This window comes from Arvicanthis niloticus, unplaced genomic scaffold (genome assembly GCF_011762505.2).
Source record: "Arvicanthis niloticus isolate mArvNil1 unplaced genomic scaffold, mArvNil1.pat.X pat_scaffold_841_arrow_ctg1, whole genome shotgun sequence".
Classification (NCBI taxonomy): domain Eukaryota; kingdom Metazoa; phylum Chordata; class Mammalia; order Rodentia; family Muridae; genus Arvicanthis; species Arvicanthis niloticus.
In genome coordinates, this window is record NW_023046431.1 from 18,285 (window position 1) to 44,593 (window position 26,309).

Consider the following 26,309-nt stretch of genomic DNA (forward strand, 5'->3'; position numbering starts at 1 on the left):
AGACAATCCCACAGCCATCATGTCCATCACCAAAGAAGTCAGGACAAGAAAGTCTCAAACAGGACAAGAACCTGGAGGCAGGAACTGATGCAGAGGCCACTAGCAGGGTACCAATCAACGGCTTGCTTGCCCTGGCTTGTGCAGCCTGCCTTCTTATAGGAGCCAGGACTACCAGTCCAGGGATGGCACCACCTACAACGCTGCTATCGCCATTGATCACTAATTATGGAAATGCCTTACAGTTGGATCTCATGGAGGCATTTTCTCTTCCTCTCTGATGACTCTTAGCTGTGTCACATTGACACACAAAACCAGCCAAGGCACCACTATCAACATTCAAAAAAAAAAGAACATTCTAAAGAGGCAGATCTGAACACTACTGCAAAAGGGAATATTTCTTGATGATATTTCACTCTCAGAAAACACTGAATTTTAATTAAATACAGGCAATGTCCACCTAATCCTTCTACGTGTGTGTGTGTGTGTGTGTGTGTGTGTGTGTGTGTGTGTGTTTACTTGAGCATTAAGTTGTTACTTTTTAAAAAATTATTTCTGACTTACTGGAATTCAGTGGGCAAAGAGACTTACAGCCAAGCCCAATGACATGAGTTCAATCCCCAGGACTCACATGGTGGAGACAACTGACTTCCAGAAATTGTCCTCTTGCCTGCACACACACACACACACACACACACACACACACACACACACACATGCACGCACACACACACACACACAGTGTGTCAATCTGCAGTAGCAGAGATGGGTGGCCAGTTCACAGGAGGTAAAGAAGCCCAACCAGGAACGGGTATAACCTTCAAAAGCCTGCTCCTGGAGATCCACTGCTGTCAGCCAGGCTTCACTTCCTGAAGGCTCCACAGCCATCTAAATAACACTGCAAGGAAAGGACTTACCACTCTAAGACATGAGCCTGTGGGAGTTATTCCAGATTTGAACCTTAACAACTGCTTTGATAAAATTGTCTTGTCTGGCTATGACAAAGCCAAGGTCAAATGGGCAAATAATATGCTTTGGCACCTCAGATATAATTTTATTTCCCTCTTTTAAATATGTTATTTGCTTATGTGACACACCAGCTCATGTAGTCCAGACCTCAAGCTCACCATACAGACCAGGATAACCTGGAACTCCTGGCTTTCCTGGCTCCACTGTCTCCTAACTTTGGGATTGCAGGAGAGTTTGCCACTGTGCCTGACTTTAGGTGTGGCTGGCTTTCTTCTACTCTGCAGTCTCCCATCATCCCTTGTAGGAAGCTGAACTGACAGACCTGACGGCTGGAAGGCACCGCAGGTCTGTCATCTTGAAAAGCAGCGGCACTGCCGCCGCTGCCGGTTTTTCTCACAGCGCAGCCGCCGCTTCAAAGCGGCTGCCGTTTTTTCTTACGGTGCAGCCGCCGACTCAAGGCGGCTGCCCGTTTTTTTCTCTCGGTGCCACAGACTAAAAGCGGCTGTGCCTGCCAGCCGAGAGAAGCAGCGCCGCAGCCTCAAAAGCGGCTGACAGGCTGACATTCGCCCGTCAGCCGCTGAGGCGACTATCCAAGATGGCGGCTAACTCAAGGCTTTCAGGGAAAACCATCAGTGCATTGCACATGCACTGCGCATGCGCAGTGCATTTAGGAACTTGACTCCAGCCCCTCCCAAATGGGGCATGCAAATAAGGTACAACTAGGGTACCACGAACCTGGCCAATCACCCCGCCCGGGCGGGGTATGCTAATGAGTATGCTGAGTCATTGCAAATTGACCAATCGGACACCTCCATGTGCTTTGCCACGCCCAGGGCTGGGGGTATATAAGTAGCCCATTCTGAGCATTCCAGTTAGTCTCTCCCAGAAACCTAAAAGAGCGCTTCCAATAAAGGCTGTTGAGAAGAATCCGGTTTGTCGCGTCTTCCGCGTCTTCCTTGCTGGACAAGCGGGGCGCGACAATCCCTCCCTCTGCTTCTGAAGGAAGGCTTCAACTAATTGTGCAATAACACGTCTGTCAAGTAATCCAGAGTCCAGACAGTCTTCTTCCCCCTAGTGGTAAAAGCCCATTAGGGAGAAGAGGGCTACAGGATAAACATACCTCAAAACCTCGTGTCCTTTTCTGGTTCCTACAAGTCATTATTTATACTTTTTTCTTTACGAGACCTACTTTTTAAAAGATTTTAATTATGTATGAATGTGTGGATCTGTATTCAGGTTTGTGTACTTGAACACAGTGCCCACAGAGGTCAGAAGAGGGTGTAGGATCCCCTGGAGCTACAGGTGGCTGTGAGCCATCTGATGTGGGTGCTGGGAACAAAACTCAGGTCCTCAGGAAGAGCAGCATGCACTCACCCCAGCCTTAAAAAAAAACCTATTTTGTGCAAAATGAAGAAATGTAAGCATGGTTACCTCATTCTCCAAATGTTCTTCATTATAGCTGGCATTCTTACAATTGTCTGATACAGACACCTCTTGCAGTTTATAACCAAATATTCAGTTTACTATCGATGTGATTACTATACAGTATTAGGTAGAAATTAAATAAACTCTTTTGGAACATCTATTTTTTCCAAGATACATTGGGGAAGCATTCTCTAAAGTTTAGTTAAATGTCTGTAATTCTCAAGAGCAGTGGCTGAAGCCTCAGTAAAATTTGCCTAAAGCTAACAATACACACTGCCTCAAGCTGCCCTCAGCACAGACTGTACTGTTAACTGACAGTTCACACTACCCCAAGCTGCCCTCAGCACAGACTATATGGTTCACATTGACCAAAGTTGCCCTCAGTACAGACTATATAGAGTTCATACCACCCCAGGCTGCTCTCAGCATAGACTATACAGTTCATACTGCCCCCAGGCTGCCCTAGGCTCAGACTGTACCCTTAACTGATAGTTTACACTGCCCCAGGCTTACACTCAGGAGACTCTACTGTTAACTGACAGTTCACTCTGCCTCAGGCTTACCCTCAGCACAGACTGTACTGTTAACTGACAGTTCACACTGCCTCAGGCTGCCCTTAGCACAGACTGTACTGTTAACTGACAGTTCACACCACCCCAGGCTGCCCTTAGCACAGACTGTACTGTTAACTGACAGTTCACACCACCCCAGGCTGCCCTTAGCACAGACTGTACTGTTACCTGACAGCTCACACCACCCCAGGCTGCCCTCAGCACAGACTACTGTTCACTGACAGCTCACACCACCCCAGGCTGCCCTCAACACAGACTACTGTTCACTGACAGCTCACACTACCCCAGGCTGCTCTCAGCACAGGCTTTACTGTTAACATACTCTGCCCAGTATTACTACTTCTTCTTCTTCCCTGGAACAGTCATACACAAATTATCTCTCTATACAGATGACTGCCACATATGTTCACTAGACACTCAGCCTGGTACAGTAGATTGAAAGCCTCCTCATGGAGGGAAGAAGAGTATCATAAAACAGACTAAAGTCAGAGAACCAGGCCCCCTCAGAACCTCAGCTACCTTGATGAAAAGACACTACAGGATCCAGGGTGAAGGTCGGAACAAAATATATTACCAGTCCTCTGCTTCTACATGGTGCATTTGAGTCTTAAGCTGGCTCTGCGCTCTCATTAGTCAGGCCTGACATGGTCCTAGGAAGGATGATCAGGCATGTCTCAGCCTCCATTACCAGAGAATACCCATACAAACCCGAATTCCCAGTTTCTGAACCAGAGTCGCCCTATATGTGGCCACTCAAGAATAAATAAGCTTTGTTTTGAAGGCTGTATGCTTTAGTTCAGGATTGAGCGGAACACAGGCAATGCAGACAAATGCTAGCACTGCACTCCGCCACCAAGGCAAATGTCATATGCCCCAGTGCTTCCTGAGGTGCTCTTTCAGCTGTGGGATGGAAGGCAGCAGCTGTTGACACTCATGGCACCGGAGAGGCAGCTTCAAGAGTTCACAAGTCCCATCCTTAACAGTTACTCTGCCGGCTTCCTGAACCATCTTGATCACAGCTACAAACACAAGTAAAGAGCAGATCCCAGTTATTTTGGAAACCCAATGAGACAATAAGAAAAAAGCTAAAATTAAAAAAAAAATTAAAAAAAAAAAAAACATGACTCTAACCAACATACCCAGTATCCTAAAGCTCATACCTTAAAGCTAGACTTCACACTGAAAAAACGTACTTGCCCAGATTCTAAGTCTGAGCAGCCTACATTTGAGATGACACACTCTATGTAACTACATCATGGGCTTAATACCATGCTTTTCCCCAGGTGGCTCTCTGCAAAATGGTAGCTGCCACATTAACACTACAGCAGTACTGAGGTTGCATAGAAAATACACTGGAAAAGGCTTACATCCCAAATATACATAGCATCCCTGCACCACTGCTAACAGAACAGGAGACACCTGCTCAACTCCTGCCACAAGAAACAAAGAACTACTGAGCCCCTCTTCATCCAAGAACTCCTTAGCGTTTGGACATGAAGTGTCCCCCACTAAAGCCTTGAGTACTGAAAGAATGGTCCCAGCTGTTTGTAGTATTCAGTGAGGTGGTAACAACTTTAGGGGGTGGGACGTAGCTGGAGAAAATAGGTTACTGGGGACACCACTGAAGCTGTGTTTTGTCCCAGGTCCCTTCCCTGAGTCCGTCTCTCCTCTTTCTCTCGAGTCCTCACTGCCAAGAAGTGAGCAGCTTTGCTCATCCTCATCCTCATCCTCATCCTCATCCTCATCCTCATCCTCATCCTCCCTGCCAGTCTTCAGCCTCACCAAAGCCCAGCATCAGAGCCACGGACAAGTCCTCTCAAATATGAACCTACATACAGTCTTAACTTCTTAGGTTATGTCACTATAATGACACAGGGACAAAGCCTGGCTAGCACAGGCTCCAGGAACTGTCAGATTCAGAACCTGTTCACGCACATCTTCCCAGCGAAGAGTCTAACTCAACTTTCTAACTTCAGAACACCTGGCATTAACTGGCATTAACATTACTGAGCAGGCACTAACTTATCTGCTGTCATCAAAATGAAACATTTTTGACCCTGATGTAACACCTGAGTCCCACCAGGATGTTCACAGCAAAGTAACAATCCTATTACAATGAAACATCCTTGTTCATTTTAGGAGTGGCCTTTTTATAGAGATCACTAATTATATGTGGGTCATTTGAGACCGGGCTGTAGTCAGATAGTAAAACATCTAAGAAAATGAAGGAAATATTAAAAAATAAACATTAAAAACAGAATATTATTTACCTTGTGATTCCAGAAAGTAGTCTGTATTGAAAGAATTCCAATGCTTTTTGTTTTTAAGGCAAGGAGAATCAAAGTCCTGGCTGATCACATGAAGATGTATGTGGCTAGTTCAAAGATGGAGAACAAAAAGAACCAAGTATTAAAAACTATGGTTTAATCAGAGTGACAGCAGTCAAAGTAAGTACAGGTACATAAAGTTCTGATGCTGTATTCACTCAGTGCAATCTTCCCAGTCATTTAGTTGAGAATAGCTAGTGCTTGCCGTGTGTGCTGGACAGTTTTATGTCAACTTGACACAAGCTGAAGTCATCTGAGACAAGGAACCCTCAGTTAAGAAAATTCTTCCAGTCCTTCCGGTCTGGGCCCGAGCACTGAGCACATCCCGGGCAGCAGCTCTGCCCCCAATCTCACAGAACCCAGAGGAAACAGGCCTCCCAGGAGCTCTAACCTGGACAGTATCTTAGGTAAGCAGACAGCAACACCCACCCCAAACAGGGAGTAACTGGGACCCACTAGGACCCAGGCAGTCACTCTTGGTTCAAAGCACTGATTCCTTCCTGTCTGCACCTGAGAACTGAGGAGATCTTGGGCCTCAGATCTAACCCCAGTAGTAATACCCACCCCACACAGTTCTGAAACAACCAAGATAATAGGAAACACAGGCTCCAATCAGAGACAGGGCAGGTAGCACTCAGGAAATCCAGATGGCAAAAGGCAAGCACAAGAACATAAGCATCAGCAACCCAGGGTACTTAGCATCATTAGAACCTAGTTCTCCCACACAAGAAAGTCCTAAATTCCCCATATCACTGGGAAAGTAAGAGTTAGATTTAAAATCATTTCTAATGATGATGATAGAGGACTTTAAGGAGGACACAAATAATACTCTCAAAGAATTTGAGGAGAACACAGGTAAACAGGCAGAAGCCCTTAAAGAGAAAACACAAAAATCCCTTAAAGAATTACAAGAGAACAAAACCAAACAGGTGAAGGAATTGAACAAAACCATCCAGGACATAAAAATGGAAGTAGAAACAATAAAGAAATCACAAAGGGAGATACCCTGGAGATAGAAAACCTAGGAAAGAAATCAGGAGTCATAGACACAGGCATCAACAACAGAATACAAGAGATAGAAGAGAGAATCTCAGGTGCAGAAAATACCATAGAAAATATTGACACAGCTGTCAAAGAAAATACAAAATGCAAAAAGTTCTTAACACAAAACATTCAGGAAATTCAGGACACAATGAGAAGACCAAACCTAAGGATAATAGGTATAGATGAGAGTGAAGATTCCCAACTTAAAGGGCCAATAAGTATCTCCAACAAAATGATAGAAGAAAACTTTCCTAACCTAAAGAAAGAGATGCCCATAAACATACAAGAAGCCTATAGAACGCCAAATAGACTAGACCAGAAAAGAAATACCTCCCGTCACATAATAATCAAAACACCAAGTGTACAAAACAACGAAAGAATATTAAATGCAGTAAGGAGAAAAGGCCAAGTAACATATAAAGGCAGACCTATCAGAATTATACCAGACTTCTCACCGGATACTATAAAAGCTAGAAGATCCTGGACAGATGTCATACAGACCCTAAGAGAACACAAATGCCAGCCTAGGCTACTATACCCAACAAAACTCTCAATAACCATAGATGGAGAAACCAAGATATTCCATGACAAAACCAAATTTACACAATATCTTTCCACAAACCCAGCATTTCAAAGCAGGAAATAGCAGGAAAACTCCAATACAAGGAGGGAAATTATACCCTAGAAAGAGCAACAAACCCTCTTCCAACAAATCCAAAAGAAGATAGCCACACAAAGATAATTCCACCTCTAATAACAAAAATAACAGGAAGCAACAATCACTGTTCCTTAATATCTGTTAACATCAATGGACTGAATTCCCCAATTAAAAAACATAGGCTAACGGACTGGATATGTAAACAGGACCCAGCATTTTGCTGCATATAGGAAACCCACCTCAGTGACAAAGACAGACTCTACCTTAGAGTAAAAGGCTGGAAAACAATTTTTCAAGCAAATGGTCCTAAGAAACAAGCTGGAGTAGCCATTCTAAAATCTCCAGCCCAAGAACACAAAGGGAGGGACTCATGGCTCCACCTGTATAGGTAGTTGAGGGTGGACTTGCCAGGGATCAGTGGAAGTGGAGGGTCTTGGTGCCTGAAAGTTTGGATTCCGTAGTATTGGGAATTTTGAGAGCAAGAAGGCGGGAATGAGAGGATGGTGGGAGCACACCTTCATAGTAATAGGAGGAGGGGGATAGGGTAAAGTGTTAGGCATCAGTGGAAGTGAAGGGCCTTGGTGCCTGAAAGTTTGAATTCCCTGGTGTTGGGGAATTCAGGAGCAGGGAGGTGGGAATGGGAGGATGGTGGGAACACACCCTCATAAAAACTCCCAGAAATATATGGATTAGACATGACAGAGGCAGGCTGCCAGAAGATTAGATTCCAGAATTCAAACAAAAAAAATATCTTGATACTAAAATTTGTTTTGAGAATTGTATATTGCAGAATACACAGCCTTGGTGTTATCTACTCATCAAGCAAGCTAATATCTCCGTGCCTGTAATCAGCTTGAAGAAGTTAATGAAGAGTCAGCGCTCCTATTGCCTGGGCTTGGGGACTGAGGTAGTTAATATTGGGCTGTCTTTCTAAGGAAAAGTAGTGGTTTTGTTGGAACAGGGAGGATTAGCTAGGATTTATTGCATAGCCATAACCTATTGGTAGAAATACGTATAATTGTTATTAAGATGAAGTTATAATTATAATCCACCTGCCTCTGCCTCCCAAGTGCTGGGATTAAAGGCGTGCGCCACCACTGCCCGGCAGAAGTTATAATTTCTTAAATGATACAACATTTACTTTGATTTCAAATTTAAGGTTTTCATTGGTACAAGCTTCTTATTGATATAAAAGTGAGATTAATATTGTTACTCTCATAGGCATTGTGCCTATATAACACATTTAGGAATACAAGGCTTAAACCCAGTCTTTAACTTTTTTTAACTGATTTGAGATGGTTAGTCTGTGAGTTAAGGGCCTATAGCAAATTCATGGCTTTGAGTTTATTGTTAGGGTGTTTTCTATATTTTATTTAGAAATAGCTGAGAGGAGTTAACAGACAACAGTCCAGATTACCTTACATGGATAGCTGGTTTTCAAATCATCAGAAGTCTAAAGAATTAACATTACAGACATTTCTGTATTAATGTTCATTTTGATTAGAGACCTGTCTGCTCCTGACAGCTTCCTGTCTTTGATTCTAAGAAGAAACTGAGCATCTTTGGAGTTACTCCAGTTGTGGTGAGAGAGCCATTAGGCAAGAATTGCCTCATTTCATCTACAGACAAATTACTGTCCAGAAAAGAACACACTTGCAGAATAGTTGACTGATTATATCTGCCAAGACAGAGTAATCAGCCCTTAATAATGCTGCATCACTAGGTCTGTCAGATGATCCTAGACCAGAAGGCTGAAGATCGGATGCTCCAACGTTTTGTAGTACAGGGACTGTCCAGGTGTTCAGCGGTCTCTATAAATTGGCGAAGTTTTAGAAGCTATGCTTTGTGCTTCTCATAATTTCAGTTAACTCAGTCATTCTGGATTTCTGACAGGCTTGAAGATTTATAGTCTCATAGCCAATCCTGGCTTTTTACTTTGAGAAAAAAGATTTGAGAGGATGGCTTTCAGTTGACATTCATTCTAAAGCCAAGAAAAAAGCCAGGTTCAGAACTAAGTCTTGTAGTTAGGAGAGATGACAGAAGTTCTGGTTAGTCAACAAAATGATGGACTGGGTATTAGGTCTATCTTGTGCCTTACTGACACAAATTGGTATAGTTATGCTCTAATTGTATTTTGAGAGAAAAGTTTTATTTTAACAGGAAGGGTGCTATGTAGGAGCTATGGTGGGAGGAGTAAGGAGAGAAAGAAGAGGAGTAAGGAGAGGAGGAGAAGAGGAGGAGGAGCTAGGAGATGAGGGGGCGGGACATGGAGGCAGATGTCCTCGTGTCTCAGCCAGTCAAAGATAATTGATATATCTAGGTTGGGTATTGGGTTACACTTCTGATTGTATGGGCATCTTGTTATTGAGCATTACCAAACTTATAAAACCTTTGATTAACATTTAAGAAAATTGTATAAAGGAAAAAGGAGGAGGGGGATGGGATAGGGGTTATCTAAGGAGGGGAAATAGGGAAAGGGATGGCATCTGAAATATAAATAAAATATCCAATAAAAAATAAAAAAATAAAAAATTCTTCCAGCCAGGTAGCAGTGGCACAGGTCTTTAAACCCAGCACTCTGGAGGCAGAGATAGGCAGATCTTTGTGAGTTCAAGGACAGCCGGGTGTGCAGAGTGTGTTCTAGAATAACCAGAACTATACAGAGAAACCCTGTCTCAGAAAAACAACAACAAATAAAAAGAAAATGCCTCCATAAGATCAGGCTGTATGAAAGGCTATAGTATATTTTCTTAATTAGTCATTGATGGAGGAGGGCCCATCAATTGTGAGTGGTTCCATCCCTGGGCAGGTGGTTCCGGGTTCTATAAGAAAGCAGGCTTAAGCAAGTCATGAGGAGCAAGCCACTAAGCAGCACCCTTCATGGTCTCTGCATCAGCTCTGGCCTCCAAGTTCCTGCTCTGAGTTTCTGTCCTGACTTCGTTTGATGATGAACAGTAATATGGAAGGGTAAGCCAAATAAACCCTTTTCTCCTCAAGTTTCTTTGGTCATGGTATTTCATAACAACAACAGTAACTCTAACTGAGACACCATGCAAGCACAAAGACCTAAATTTAATTTTCAGCACTGAAGTGAAAAGGCCAGGCACACTATCCTAGCACTGAGGAGGCAATCTAACAAATCAGCAAGCTCCAGGTTCAGTGGGTTCCGCTATCTCAGAAAATAAGGTAAAGGCTGGTATGGAAGTGTGTGCCTTTAATCTCAGCACTCTAGAGGCATAGACAGCAGGAGCTCTGTAAAAGTTCAAGGGAAGTCTGATTTGCATAGCAAGCTCCAGGCCATCCAGAGCTACATACACAGTGAGATGCTGTCTCAAATGGGTGGATGGATTGATGGATGGACAGATGGATAGAAAAGCAATAGTGAGGTGCTGTCTTAAATAAATAAATGAATGAATGAATAAATAAATAAATAAATAAGAAAGCAATAATGAAACTGTCTCAAATTCATAAATAAAAAATTAAATAAGCAATTGGCCTCAGACATACACACACATGAATACTTAATGCTTAGTAAGTATCTAATTAAACCAAACACTAGGAATTTTATAGTGAATAATATAGAAAAGGACTTTGCATCTATAATAATTAAATTCCAGTGAAGAAAAAAAATAAGTAAGGAAAATTCAAATAAAGAATAACATTTAAAAAAATAAAGAATATGCCATGCATACTGGCACATGCCTGAAATCTTAGCACTCAGGAAGTTGAAGTAGGAGGATTCTAAATTTAACGCCAACCTGGGCTAAACAGTGAGAGCCTGTCAAAAAAAAAAAAAAAAAAAAAAAAAAAAAAGGTAGTTGGGAGGATCAGAATGGGGACAAGAAGAACTACAGGCTATAATCAATATACATTACACATGTCATAATGAAATGCATTGTATATTATATACACTAACCAAAAAGCAAACAGAAGTAAAGGGAGAAAAGAGAGAAATGGAACAGTGACCTAGCCCCTACCCTAACCCAGTCTAACCCTAACACAGGACTCGAGCAATTAACAGGGCCCAGAGAAGGCGAGAAGGCCTCTGCCAGATGAAGCAACAGCTAGGCAATTGTGTCTTCAGAGGCTGAATTCAAAATCCAGAGATTCTCAAGAAGCAGCTTTGTGCAAATATGGACCACAAAGAAAGTGGGGTGGCCACAGTGAGCCAGAATTAGGAGAGCCAAGGAGCAGAAACTCAGCAGAAGCCAGATTATCACGGGTCTTAGAGGCCTGTAAGAGTGCTGTGGTTTTGTTCTGACTACATCACGGAACTGCTGGAAGAGATTATCCCACTTGTACCTTTAAAATAGGGCTCTGACTCTTGGGAGAAAGGGATGGAGGGCATGTAAGGTGGGACACAGGGAGTCCTAATGCCAGGCTACTGTAACAGTCAATGCCAGAAACCCGCACAGCTTACATTAGCTACAGCAGAGATGACGACAAACAGCCCAGTTTTGGCTGTGATGTGGAATAACACTAACAAGACTGACTTAGTGGTACACATTTGAACAGTGCCACTTGCTGAGATGTTTGGACTGAGCTGATCGCTCTGGTGATAATGTGCTTGCCCTGTGAGCATGAGAATCTGAGGTTTGATCCCTAAAACCCACACATATAAAAAGAAAGTCAGGCATAGGTCATGTGCTTGAAATCCTTTACTAGGGGGGTGGAGAGAAGTGGATTTCTAGGTTAGCTGGCCAGCTAACTTAATCAGCAAGACCAGGGCAGTGAGAGTCTCTATCTCAAAAAAAAAAAAAAAAAAAAAAAAATGTGAGTGCACCTGAGGGGAAAAACACTTGGCATTCATCTCTGACCTCCACCTGCATACAGACATACACACACATAAACACACATAAACACACACACATATATACATACACACACACACAGGTAGTTTTACTTTGTTAAACAAAATAGAATGCGTTTTTGTATGATTTCTTTATTCTTGGCATTAGTGGTATGTCACTTTGTTAATAATCAAAAGCCACCATTTGTGTGCAGAATCCAAAATGGAATATAAGCAGTAATAAATGAATAAAAATGAAGGGAGCCATATTAAAGAGGGAGAGGAAAGAACTAGCTTTGGAAAACAGTATTTTGGCTAGATACTATAAAGCTAAAAGGGGAGGGGAGGCTTTTCCCAAATACTGCACTACAGTAATAAATGTCTTTCCACGGAAGATGGGTAACAATTCTATAAGTGTATTATATGTATGCTAGGACTGAACACACGGTGAACTCATTATAATGAATGACATCGAGTTTCTCACGGATAGAGAAAGAAGACACAAAACAGGCAAGCTGGGTGTTGCTTGTGGAGATGGACTGGGAAGAAGGTACCAGCATTTCCTGGAAGGTAAGTCAAGTCTGGAAGGAGAACCAGCAGGACTTACACTTCCCACCTACACACATGAACACAAATCAGAGATGGGGAGAGGGCTTAGGATTTGTGTGTTACTTCCTGGCTCTACCTGCTGAGAGAACATAGAAGCAAAGACATCCTAAAATCAACCACTCCTATCATTATAGAAACCTGGAAGGACCTAGATCTGTCTGGGGAAGATGAGCCTGGACACCATGTAGGAACAGAAAATAACATAAACCTTAAAAGATGTTGGGGGCAAGGAGTGACAAAGAACCAATGTAAAGGAGCTTCCAGTGAAACAATTTAAGCAACAACAACAAAAAAAAAAAAAAAAAATAAAAGTACTGAATTAGAATGTATAGAACTTCCACAAAGTGGAAAAAAAGAAGTTCCACACAACTTCCGCACACAAAAGGACAGTTCACACATTAGACAGGCAAGCATGAAAGAGAAAAGAGTGCAGTAACCGCAGTGCAGCAGTGCAGCAGTGCAGGCACCAATCCAGCTGAGTGTGGGGCAGTAATCTGTGATCCAGCACTTGGGAAACTGAGGCAGGAGGGCAACTCTGAGATCAAGGTCAACCTGAGCAAAACAGCTGACCTGGAGACAGACTGAAGCTTGTCTCAAACAATTAAATGAAAAATTAAAATAAAATAAATTAAAATAAAATCACCAATAGATAATAAAATGACAAGTCTAAATTTGAGCTACAGGATAGAAACAGTCTTGAAAAATAACAAAGGTCATCTCAACAGCACACACCTCTGACAGGATGAGGACACTTCACAGATGTCACACATACCTACACTGAGGGAGATCTCCCACCAGGGTTGAGCAACACACCTAAGCCCAGCACTCAGAGGAAGCTAAAGGACCATGAATTGACTAGCCTAAACCATGTAGTGAGTTCAGGGCCAGCCTGGACCTCAGAGAAACCCAGCCTCAAAAAAACCAAAAGAAAAGACAGATGTCTTACAAACAGCCAGTACTTGTCAAAGGTAAGAAGATGAGGAACTCAGACTGTGGAGGCTGAGGACAGGCTGAGAAAGGACACAGCAAAACCCAATCTGCCTTTCAGTCAGCGGTGGAAGGTCTTTGTTCTACTTCACACTTTACATTGTATTTTCTTTAATTAAAAATATTGCTTTACACTAGGAAAAGTTGTTCCATTTTCCTTTGTTGGTGGTGTGGTTTGTTTTAGAAAGTGTCGCACTCTCCCATGTTCCTTTCTACCATATTTACTGGAAAATTCCATCATCAGGCTGGAGATGTCACTCAGTTAAGACAGTGCTTATCCAGGCTGCATGAAGTACTGGACTAAACCCAACCTTGCATAAACCAGGCATCATGATGCATTCCTATCTTCCCTGCCCTTGGGAGATAGAAGCAGGAGAATCACAACTCATGGGCGACCTTGGCTCCCTATCTCAAAATAAGTAAATAAACAAAGATAAAAATGTAAAAATAAAAGTATGCTTAGTGCCAATGAACGAAACATCTCAAAACGGCTAGCTAAGGGGCTGCAGGGATGTCTCAGTAGTTAAGGGCAGGAACCGGTCCTCCTGAGGCCCAGGTTCCATTCCCAGCACCAACAGGCAGTTAGTTATCAACCATCTCTAACTCCAGTTCCAAGGGATCCCACGCCCCCTTCTGGCCTCCATGGGCACCAAGCCTGCATATAATAGAAATATGTACAGGCAAAACATCCATACACATAAAATTAAATAAATCTTAAAAATATTCAAGTGGTTATCTGGAGTAGAAAAAACCTCAGCCTCAGGAAGCTGATGTGACAAGAGTTCAGAAAAATAAAACCTTTAAAATCTAAGTTTTAGCCAGGCGGTGGTGGCGCATGCCTTTAATCCCAGCACTTGGGAGGCAGAGGCAGGTGGATTTCTGAGTTCGAGGCCAGCCTGGTCTACAAAGTGAGTTCCAGGACAGCCAGAGCTACACAGAGAAACCCTGTCTCGAAAAAAAAAAATCTAAGTTTTATGTTGTTTATTAGGTATAGCTTTTTAATAGTTGGGACTAAGGCGTACCCCAGAGGTACAGCCCATGCATTATCTTATTGCTTGGACCAAATAAACTGCAGGAGTTTCTCCTGCAGGCACTCTGTGGTGAGAAAAACCACTATTTTGCCCCAAATTCTTCTGCCACAAGCCACTGACTCCTCATCTAAGGTAATGAAGCTACTTCAGCAAGCTTGCATGTAAAATGCTTAAACTCTGAGAAAAAAATTTAAAAAACTAAAAAGCAGGAACTTGGGCTCACAGGCAAGTCAAGCAAGTAGGAGATCTGGCCGACCTGATGCAGAAACATTCCATCTTCTCCCCAGGGCCTTAAAAATACTCAGACATTCAAGTCCAAGCTGCTCACCCGGACGACCCAGCATGCACTACCTCATCCCAAGACTTACCTCATGCTGGGAATGGCATGGTAACCCAATCGGAAGCGCAGTTTGCTGGATCCAGCAAAATCTGCTATCACCTTTTCCCCCACAGTGTGCATATGTTTGAGAAGTTCAAGGTGTTCACTGGTCACAACCTTCAGACTGGAAATGGAGACCCACGGTAAGACCAGCCAGTGGTGACGGGCTTTGGGGTACTTATCCTTAATCACCACCACCTGATCATCTTTGTAAACCTAGCAGAGAGCACAAGGGGGGGGGGGGGGGAGATATCAGCTGGGGGTTTGGGCATGTGCCATCGACTCAGTCACTTACTTGAGAACCTGGTGAAGACAGTGTTAAGAAGTAGAGCAGACGCAGACACACTCACAGCATCTTCCACCCGTCACATCATTACACGGTGAGGAACCAGGGTTCCAACCCAAATCCCACAAACCCCAGAGCCCATGTTTTCAAACACCACACCACATAGGATGCAGAGAGACACCCTGTACAAGAGTTCTCAAGAACTCAAGGTTAAAATCTCCCCAGGCAGAAGTCAATCCCAGCTTTCTAACACAGACCTGGAATACATGTGTATAAACTTCAAGGAGCCCTGACTGAAGCAGACCTCAAAGGCTCCTCCAAAGATGACTGATGACTTCTGACATGGAGACAGCATTACTACAGTCACCATCTGATGATCCCTTCAAAGGGACCATGCTCAGGTTAGCAAAATTTCTTTTTTTAACATTTATTATTTATTTGAGGAGACCATAGGACAACTTAAGGAGTTTGTTCTCTCCTCCTACCATGTTGATTCCAGGGACTGAACTCAAGTCATCAGCCTTGGCAGCAAGTACCCTTACCCACTAAGCCATCTCACCAGTCCACAATCTCTGCTAACAGCACCCAGAAGGTAAAAAGAGACAAAACAGCATATTCATCTCAAGTGACACTTAGGGTTTAACACTTTCGCTATCAATCACAGTTTACACATTTATGTACAACAAGAAAAGGAAAAGCCATGAGCGCTCAGGCTAGAGGCAGCTTACATGCTCTTCCATGACCCCTGTCCGTCAACGATGAACGGATAATGTGCTATATATACAAAATGGAACAGTATTCAGGCAATCGGGACTGGGTGTGGAGGCGTATGATTTTAATCCCAGCACTCAGGATTATCTCTATGAGTCTCAGGAAAGCCTGGTCTACATTGCATTTCAGGACACCAGGGCTATAGAAAGAGACCCTGTCTCAAAAAGGAGGGGGTCACTGGAGAGATGATTTTAAGAGCACTAGCTGTTTGTTCTTCCAGAGGATCCAGGCTTGATTCCCAATACCCACGTGGTGGTCCACAATCATCTGTAATTCCAGTCCCAGGGGATTCTTCTGGCATCCTTAGGCACCAGACACAGACATACATACAGGCAAAACACCCTTCACATTAAAATAAATCAAAATACTTAAAAAAAAAAAAAGAAAGAAAGAAAAATGAAATCACAAAATCTACAGGGAAATGGAAGAACTCAGTATTTGGATCACTAAGCAAGGTGATCCAAAATCAGGAAATTTTCATAGATACGGCCCCTAGCCTATAATGTAGACATCTATATGTAGAAACCGCTATTAAGTGTGGGTACAGTATAACATTTAGAGAGGAGACCAAGAAATGTAGTATTAAGTGACACTGTACTCATAGAAAAGTGCAGGAAAGCCGGGCAGTGGTGGCACATGCCTTTAATCCCAGCACTTGGGAGGCAGAGGCAGGTGGATTTCTGAGTTCGAGGCCAGCCTGGTCTACAGAGTGAGTTCCAGGACAGCCAAGGCTAACAGAGAAACCCTGTCTCGAAAAACCAAAAAAAAGAAAAAGAAAAAGAAAGAAAGAAAGAAAGAAAAGTGGAGGAAAAAAATCCCTCTAGGAAGAACTGACATCTTTTGGCTTTAATTATTTATTTATTTATTTATTTATTTATAGATTTCTTTTTGGTTGGTTGGTTGGTTGGTTGGTATTTAGGATTTTCTTTTTTCATTTTTTAAAGATTTATTTTTATTATATGTATTCATCATTGCTCTCTTCAGACACACCAGAAGAGGGCATCAAACCCCATTGCAGATGGTTGTGAGCTACCATGTGGTTGCTGAGAATTGAACTCAGGACCTCTGGAAGAGCAGTCAGTGCTCTTAACAGCTGAGCCATCTCTCCAGCCCCTTTGGCTTCATTTATAATTATGACTTTTGTAGCGTGGTCATATATTACATGACAGACACTAAATTCATACAGTTTTATTCTTACCTGCACTTTGGGGTCTTTCATAGACAGCTTCAAGCCTTGACTCCAGTGGCCCAGTGATTCCTAAATAAAAAAAAAAAAAAAAGAAAGAAAGAAAACAATGTAAATGTGAACGACATTAATTAAATGTAGCTAATACTACTTATCAGCAAAGTCCAAATACAACATGGAAGTAAGGTCAGTTTTTGAGAATTACACTAGACTTCCTTGACTTCAGTCCATCACCCTTTAGGACCACAAGCCTCCCCACCATCTTCTACATTTAGAACTGAGTGTAAGGATGGAGGCCTGCTGTAACTTTGTCCAATGTGCAAGGATTTCTATCCTGAATAGGAGCAGCTGTGATCACCTGAATAAGCCTGTGACAAGACTGGGCTACATATTAACTTACTGGGGGATGAGGAGGGAGGAGACACAAGCAGCTATCAGCTGCTGGAGAGGGGGACTCCTCTCTGATGAGGTAGTCACACTTGGGTTGCCCAGGCTCCTGTAACCAGGATCAGACTCACTGGTTCACCAACTTAGACTTGGGTGGAATGGTTGGTCTGTCATTAGTGCCATATCTGGGGTGAAGAGACATCTGTTCACATCTCCCCAGGAAAAGTTCCCTAAGGCCAAAACTGCCAGAGTACCAAGCAGCCTCCTTGCCTGTTTGCACTCCAGCTGCAGCCTAGCCAAGTGTCTCCTTTGACATCAGCATGTGAATAACATTATCTATGAAGGCTTCAGTGTTAACAACCAGACAGACAAGCAAATGACCCATTTTTGTATTAAATACTAATTTCACTACTATGGGAAACAGATGTATAAGGAGTGGATGAAGTCCTGAATGAATGTGTGTTGTTGCCAGGACCAGTCAAGGCAAGGACCTCACTGCCTAGATGGATTCCCCAGATAAGGCCCAGAGGGATGGCAAATCCCTCCTCTGGTCCCAGTGCCAGTGCTTACAAATGGCTGGCTATGCAGTGTGTGCAGAAACCATCAACCACAGCACCTCCTCTAAGGTGTTTGCAGCCTGAGACTGCTCCCTTACAGTGACCTCCTACCAGTATTAGTTAACCTGTCTCCTGGTTCAGCTATATACAATAGAGTCGCCTCCTCAATTCAGATGTATAAAATAATCATGCTGAGTTTCTGGGCTGTTGGTGGTGCTGCCTCTCCATTAGAGAGCACAGCCCACCTAATTCCAGCTTCTCTCTCTCTTTTTAATTGGATATTTTATTTATTTACATTTCAAATGTTATCCCCTTTCCAGTTACCCCTCTAGAAAGCCCCTATGCCATCCTCCCTCCCCTTGCTTCTGTGAGGGAGCTCACCCACCCACCCACCCATCCACTCCTGCCTCCCTGCCCTGGCATTCCCTACACTGAGGCATCAAGCCTTCCCAGGACCAAGGGCCTCTCCTCCCACTGACAACTGACAAGGTCATCCTCTGCTATGCGGCTGGAACCAAGGGTCTCTACATGTGTACTCTTTGGTTGGTGGTTTACCTCCTGGGAGTCTGGTTGGCTGATACTGTTGTTCTTCCTATGGGTTCCAAACCCCTTCAGCTCCTTCAGTCCTTTCTCTAACTCCTCCATTGGGGACCCCGGGCTCAGTCCAACGGTTGGCTTAATTCCAGCTTTTCTGGAAGTTTGTCCATTTTTTATTCCCTCACTAAGCCAGGCAGGGTGTGGCACGCTCTCATCACTGACTGCTCTGTCTTTCTTCAGGTGGTTTATCTCAGGAACTTAATAGAAAAGCATCTAAAGGGACATTCACCAAGTGATTTTCAGGCCACAAACAAGTGACTCTTTCATCATGGTGAAAAACCCTCATTAGATTAATACCACCTCACTGTATACAAAACAATTTACAGTGTACAAAACAATTCAGCAGTCATTATATCTCAATTCATCTCCACATCATCTACCAATCACACTAGTCTCACCTCTTTGGTGATTCCATCCTTGCCCTTCTTAAGGGGCACAGAGCACTGGCTGGGGCTGCTCCCAGGTGCCAGCCCTGTTCCAGACTTAGCTTCCATCTCCTCACTATCACAGTCTGATCTCTTCCTCTTCCTTTGTGTTGGGTTAGGGCTCTCTGCCACTTCCTCAAACTCTACAATGTATGGATAAAGTTCATTCACCATGTGAAGAACCTGACCAGGCAGCAGCTTCATCTCTTGGTCCTTCCCAATGACGACTGAGTCAATGCTGGTGGGATTGACCCCCATCTGTGGATATAGAATTGTAATGTAAGCAGAACAGCAAGAATGCCATCGGTGATAGAGTTGCCACTACATTAACTGCTTACTCTAGCTGACTATTATTCACACCATCACTCCCCCATGACAAAGGAGCGTTCACTAGCTGACACAGTCTAAAACAACATCATAAGAAAACTATCAAGTATAAAAGTGGAAAGATAAGTCACGAACACACATACCTGCTTTACTTTGACATATCTCTTGTTACACTCTGCTCTCAACTGTACTGAAAGAAACAAGAAATCTTTAAACACAGATACAACCAAAACGGGGAACTCTGTTGTCCCATAAGGACAACAAAGCTTGACTTCTCCAGGCAACCCCCTGCTGAGCCTGTTCTGCTTCTGCCTGGACCTACAAATTCCGCCAATTTCTAATAGTTTCAAAGCCTTCCATAAAATGTTGATCAGTGAGCTGGCCATGGTGGTAATCCCAGACTTGGGAAGTAGAGTCAAGATCAGTTCAAGGCCAGCCTTGGCTGCCTAGCTGTGTGTGAGGTCTAGTCTGGAATATGTAAGACTATCTTAAACACACACACACACACACATTACATTAGTGCATGTATTCTTTTACCTACTGCTAATAATTTGGCTGAAAACCTGGGTTGGTGAGGGGAAGTGGAGGCTGGAAAGATGGCTCATTGGCTCACTGGCTAATACCTGCTGCTGTTTTTTCCAGAGAACCTAAATTTGGTTCCCAGTACTGGACAGCTCATTACTACCTTTGAGCCCAGTTCCAGAGGAATATGATGCCTCTGGCCTTCACAGGGAACTGAAGTCAAATATACCCACACACACACATATAATTTTAAAAATAATAAAAATAAATCAGAAAAACAAATGTTCAGTATCTTTCACTCTTTGAAGATGGTTGCAGTGGCATACACCTTTAAATTCCAGCACTTAAGAGGCAGAAGCAGGTGGATCTCTGTGAGTTAGAGACCAGCCTGGTATACATAATGAGTTCCAGGACAGCCAGTGCTACAGAGTGAATCTCGAGAAAAAGAAAAAGCTGTGATGCAGTTTTCATGAATCCCTCCAGCCCCCTAGCCAGCTCGAGACCACAGACTGCCTAAAAGGGAAAAGCTAGCTCATGATTAGAGAAGGGAAAAACCTACCGAGAGGTGGGGCTGAAGCTAAAGTAGAAGAGGACTTGAGAGGGCTTCTCTAGCATGGGCTTCAGGGCAGGGAATATTACCATCAAGTGACTTCAACAGAGAAAGAGGTAAAACATACGATCTTGGAAAACAGAAGTTCAAGCTGGCCTGAAGGGATGGAAAGAATGTTCAAGAAAGCACTGCATAGCCAGGAGGTGGTGGCACACACCTTTAATCCCAGCACTTGGGAGGCAGAGGCAAGTGGATTTCTGAGTTCAAGGCCAGCCTGGTCTACAGAGTGAGTTCCAGGACAGCCAAGGCTATACAGAGAAACCCTGTCTTGAAAAACAAAACAAAACAAAACAAAACAAAAAAAAACAAAACAAAACAAACAAACAAACAAACAAAAAAGAAAGCACTGCATAACCCCAACTCTAAATCCAGAACCTTAGGATTTACACTGAGCATGCCTACAGTTTGCAGCGGGGTGTGTGTGTGTGTGTGTGTGTGTGTGTGTATGTGTGTGTGTGTTTCCCTTTTAGCTTTTCCCATAAACCATTTGAAAGATGACCCTCTTACAGACACCTACTCCCTGTGTATGGCAGTGTGTAAAGGCTGACACCATCCCACTGTGACTCAGCTAGGGTTTCAGCTCGGAGATTCCAGAATTTACTTCTTGTCTTTCTGCTCAATGGATAATTACTGGACACAGCAGAGTACAAGACTCAATCGTGCCATCCCAATGTAACAAGATGTCAGCCACTCATCCCTTTTCTGAATCTGCCTTATGTGTTACTGCACTGTGAAGGCAGACTCTAGGATGACCCAGCCCAGGTGTTAGCTAAAAGAACACAACTTTATGAGCCTTGTTTTTGGAATGCACCATGTCTTGGTTTTTCAGTAAGAACACCAGGAAATGTGTTTCTCTGGTCATCATTATCCTCCATAACTAAACACAGTCATCTTCACATTGCTATGACCAGTTACCTTGCTGTCGGGAACATTTCTTATCTATGATCTTAGTCTCTGGGCTTCGACCAATCACAACAGCTTCCAAATGGGGAAGTTTGATTCGCTGGTGCCGGATGTCCTGTCTCACCAACCAGCACACCCACATCTTGGCTCTAAAAACAAAACAGAATTACTGAAAACCAAATCACCCAGGTCACACCCAGCCTCACCACATACAGCATGGTCACTGAGACAGGTGACTTCACCTCCCTAGTCTCTACTTCCTCACCTATAAAGTCGTGTAATGACAGGACTCAGGAGGCTGCTGAGGATTAATGCAGGTAGTATTTATCCCTGCCAATCATGCTAAGCAGTCAAACACTTGTTACACATTTGTTGCTATCCTATGCCAGGCCATTAGGTTAAATACAGAGTGTCCCTCAGAAGTGTGTAGAAGAACTGTCCCTGTAAGTTGAAGAGCCTGGAGTAGGGTGTGTGAGCAGACAATGTATATACTAGTTACTGTGATAGATACAAGTACTCTAAGAGAGTACTTCAGCATCGTGGTGTGTGTGTGTGTGTCTGTGTGTGTGTGTGTGGTGTGGTGTGTGTGTGTCTTACATTCACAAATCAAAAGCATTTTGGCTGGTGGTACCAAGAAGCACGCACCGCCAGCAGGGAGTTCAGAGCAGATTAACAATTTACTGCTTCAGTTCAAAGTTCTCTGTCAGTCAGAAAAGGCTTCCAAAACCACTAGGTCAGAGAAGGTTAGAGGCCAAAGGGGCTGAGCAGGAAGGACTAAAACAGGCATCTCAGGTTAAAGCGCAGACTTCCACAAGGTGAGCGTGAGTCAAGAAGGCAGACTTGGCTGCACCAGATACACTGCCTCAAGAGTCACTCAAGAAAAGAGCAAAGGTAAGGAAAGAACACCAGGATGAGAGAGGCTAAGCTTCAACATAATCTGCAGGAGACAAAGCCAAGTTTTACATGTCAGAGTACAATGAAACAGAAGCCCAAGAATACCTAGCCAACAGCTATGTGTAGTGCAGGAAGCTCAGATCAGAGACTAATCCAGAAGCTGCTAATAAAACAGAGGCCAAAAAGTCCAAAAGACAATTCAACAGGTCTCTGATATGAATATAAAGTCAGCTGTTCATCTAAGATCCTAAACCCAGGCCCAGTAGTGATGGTACATCCCATTTATAATGCTATGTTCCATGGGCATTTGTTGGACCTGCTACAAATTGATAGATGGACAGGTAATAGACAGGAAAGTGAAGCATGTCCTCGCTGGGTATTGAGAAACAAGTCTTATGATTGACAAACAAGCCAGCAGACAGTGCAGCTTCTGAGTAGAAAGTAGAAAAGTAGAAAGTAGAAAGTAGAAATGAACAGTTAGGAACATGGCAAGACAATGGAAATAGCACTCCCTTCTGCCACAAATATATACACATTCCCTGAAGTTCTTAAGTTGTGATGTTCTGATATACTACTTCCTGGGAAGCTGATGCAGTTACTGCACAATGCTTACACAACAAACCTTAACAGGTTGGCCCATTTGGGCCTCCAGACCCAATTTGTAGGAATTAATGACTGTAGAATACAAGAACATAGAAGGATGGGTGTTCCTTAACCTTAGCCAGACCCTCCAGTAAAATTCCATAAACTGCGAGCATCATGACAGCAGACATCACTGTTACTTCCAGAATTTACTACTTAGCATACAACAAGTCGCCGGGCAGTGGTGGCGCACGCCTTTAATCCCAGCACTTGGGAGGCAGAGGCAGGCGGATTTCTGAGTTCGAGGCCAGCCTGGTCTACAGAGTGAGTTCCAGGACAGCCAGGGCTACACAGAGAAACCCTGTCTCAAAAAAACAAAAAAACAAACAAACAAGCATACAACAAGTCTACAAAAATCAGCAAGCTTACAATAAATGTTGGCAGATAACTGATTAGTTTCTGAAGGGCCAGTAGCACAAGTAAGGAACTGAATTTCAAATTAATTTAAAGTTACACAAGTGACTTTATTCACAGAACCGACCCCACTGGCCATCCTTCTCACTCCCCAGACATACATGCAGGCACCTTTACCTGCACATCAAGAATGCAGTATGGCTCCTGGGGAAGTTATTGTAAACATGGTATTCTGGTGCTGACTTATCCTTCTCTCCTTCCTAGAAACCCAAATCTTAGATCCAGGTCTTATCTCCTCAGAGGCCAATGGAGTCATCATCCTTCTTGTACACCTTATTGAATATAGTACAACTTTCACAGCTCCCATAGCCCTGGTAACAGACTCCCCTCTATATCTCCTTCAGAAACATGGAAGAGAGGTCTCTGGAGACTGCTGCTGGCCTGGTTTTGTATCCCAGGATCCCAGGTGTTCAGCATAACTTATTAAGAACTACATTGGGGGCTGGAGAGATGGCTTAGTGGTTAAGAGCACTGACTGCCCTTCCAGAGGAGCCAGGTTCAATTCCCAGCACCCATGTGGCAGCTCACAACTGTCTGTAGCTCCAGTTCCAAGGGGATCCAACACTCTCTTCTGGCCCTCATGGGTTGCATGCACATGGTACACAGTCATACATGCAGGCAAACACTCATACACAAAATTAAAATGTAAATTTTTTAAAAAAACATTACGGTGGGGACTATGCTAAATGTCTCATTTATATAAGATCACACCTTCACTAGGGAAAATTAAGGAAGAGACAAATAAGCACCATGTAAAGCAACCAAGATTCTGTGTGCCAGTTAGAATTTGAACTCTTTCCAAACAATAGGTTCTTAACCACAACACGATATTGTTTGGGGGCTGGCTCATTCATTCAATCAAGATTATTTTATGCCTACTATGTGCTTCATGCTATTCTAGCATTGGGAATCAAGGGCTAATACATATGTCCTCCTTTCAAAAGCCTTCAATCACATAGAAGACCCAGAAATAATTATAATCAATAGGGTATGATTTGCCTGTAGAAAGAGTATTATGGAAATATAAACCCTTAGTACCATGTGAAGGAAAGTTTTCTAGAGATTCGATGGGTGTAAGCTGAGTCTAATAAACTTGATTAATTTGGTAGGAATAGGCAGCCTATGTGAGCAACAAGAACCAGAAAATGGAATTAGGAAGACATTTCTAGGCAAAGAGAACAACAGAGGCAAACACACAAAGCCATGGCACATTGAACATGGAGAAGCATTAAGTGTTAATGGCCTAAAGCTGAAGACAGAAAAGGGACTAGAGACTTAAACAAGGTCCAGATAAAACCCCATGTGACTGGCTGACAAGCTGAAAATGTGTACATTTTAATAGGTTTTGTAATTCAGTTGATATGGAATGCTTGCTGAAAGAACAGGGAGTGGGGAACAGACATATCAGCAAACAAGTCGGTAACAACTAACCAGGAATTGGACAAAGATTTCCTTACAAAGATCATCTTGGAAAAAAGTATAAGAACCAAATATGCATTTCTTTCCCACATAAACAATTCTGTATAAAGATTTCTATGACGGAGGCCTGTGGTCTCAGTACTAGGGAGGCACAGGCAGGATATCCAGAAGTTTGAGGTCAGACTCTACATACTGTAACCCACCTTGAAAAAGAAAAAAATGTCCAAGCCCGGTGGCAAACACCTGTATCCCATCACTGGGAGGTAGGGACAAGATGATCAGAAATTTGAGGCCAGCTGGGCTACATGAGATCTCTCAAAGTAAGTGGGGAGGCAGGGACTCTTAAGAAATCCCCAATATTTGTCGACTTCTCAAAAGTAATTTCCCATCAATTCCAAATAGATGTAATTTCAAAAACCCCTGCTTTGTTGAATCAATCTCTGCACTGTATGAGAAAGGCCTTACTGCTTCCGGCATTCTTAAGGCCCGCTGTGGACACTGCTAGTGCACCTCAAGTTACTCTTGGAAGGCGTTTCTGGCAGAAACACCTTCCCGTCAGGCTGAACAGCCCTGTTGGCATGGACTGTGTCCACTCTTATCTATAAATATTTTCATGCTGATCTTGCAGCCAACTAAGTACTGGAGTCGGGTTGGGGGGGGGCGGGGAGTGAGAGAGGCGGGAACGACGCGGCGGAAACCAAAATTCTGAAACACGCCCACCTGAGCAGGACGAAAGGGTGGAGCCTAGTCCACCCAGAAGCAGGAAACCAGGAAACCTCGAACTCCACCCTCAAGGTCACCACTCCAGATTAGCAGCCCGGGCCAAACGCCCCTGCCCGCTTCTAACCCAACCAGCTACGAAGGCAGGCGGACCACTAGCTCACCTCTACTGCAGACACCCACAAGCCTCCACGCTACTCCACTGCGCCTCGGTGCTTCCGGTGCTGAAAGATGTCGTCACAATTGACTGCCTAGCAACCGATGATGAGTCCAGTATCTTTTTCGAGAATTGGCTGAAACGTTCTCTCGCCTGATAAATCCAGGTCGTAAAGTAGTCGTAGTAGCTAGTTGTTACCAGGGAAGACAACTCCTTAGCCTTCTCTGAGGCATCTAGCTGTCACAGCCTTCCAGTGTCTAAATCCAGAGAGATTTCTGACAGCAATCTTCTGTTGCTTATCTATGCATCCATGTCGTCTCTTAGCACTTCCTCCTCAGGAAGTTTGCTCTATGTTAAAGCCATCTTTAAAGGGAAGGAACGGGGTTGGAGGTAGTGAGACAAATTCATTCTGTAGCCTAAATTGTCCCTTAAACTCGCGAGAATCTCCTCTTGCCTTAGATTGATTCCCCAGTGCTGGGATTGCAGGTGTGAGCTACCAAACACAGCTTTGCAGACATCCTTTAAGCTACAGGCTGGAGTGCCTTACCACCAACGTTCAAATTACATTTTTCTTTCTCTCTATAAGGAGAAAAAAAAAAAAAAAAAAAGACTGAAGAGAGAGACAGAGGAACCCTGCTAAGATTTTTTTTATGATGTCTTCACTAAATGAACTGAGGGCAATCAGCCAGGCAGGAGGTTGGGATG

At 43.5% G+C, this 26,309-nt stretch overlaps 1 protein-coding gene across 4 annotated transcripts; it reads right to left on the reverse strand.

Annotated features, from left to right (window-relative positions):
- Positions 1 to 3,512: 3,512 nt before the first annotated feature.
- On the reverse strand, positions 3,513 to 25,820 carry LOC117702473 (aprataxin). 4 transcript variants are annotated; one of them, XM_034493604.2, is made up of 8 exons: positions 25,612 to 25,820; positions 21,371 to 21,507; positions 19,467 to 19,513; positions 18,970 to 19,254; positions 17,043 to 17,102; positions 14,777 to 15,003; positions 5,234 to 5,337; positions 3,513 to 3,982 (listed from the first exon to the last, which is right to left on the reverse strand). In XM_034493604.2, exons 2-8 carry the CDS (start codon positions 21,498 to 21,500, stop codon positions 3,828 to 3,830), a joined length of 1,008 nt encoding a protein of 335 aa, XP_034349495.1. In that variant the 5' UTR covers positions 21,501 to 21,507; positions 25,612 to 25,820; the 3' UTR covers positions 3,513 to 3,827. The 4 variants fall into 4 exon arrangements, with proteins under 4 accessions (XP_034349495.1, XP_034349497.1, XP_034349494.1 ...); XM_034493606.2 differs by having other exon boundaries at positions 19,467 to 19,508; positions 25,612 to 25,815; XM_034493603.2 differs by having other exon boundaries at positions 25,448 to 25,638.
- Between the last annotated feature and the right edge of the window lie 489 nt (positions 25,821 to 26,309).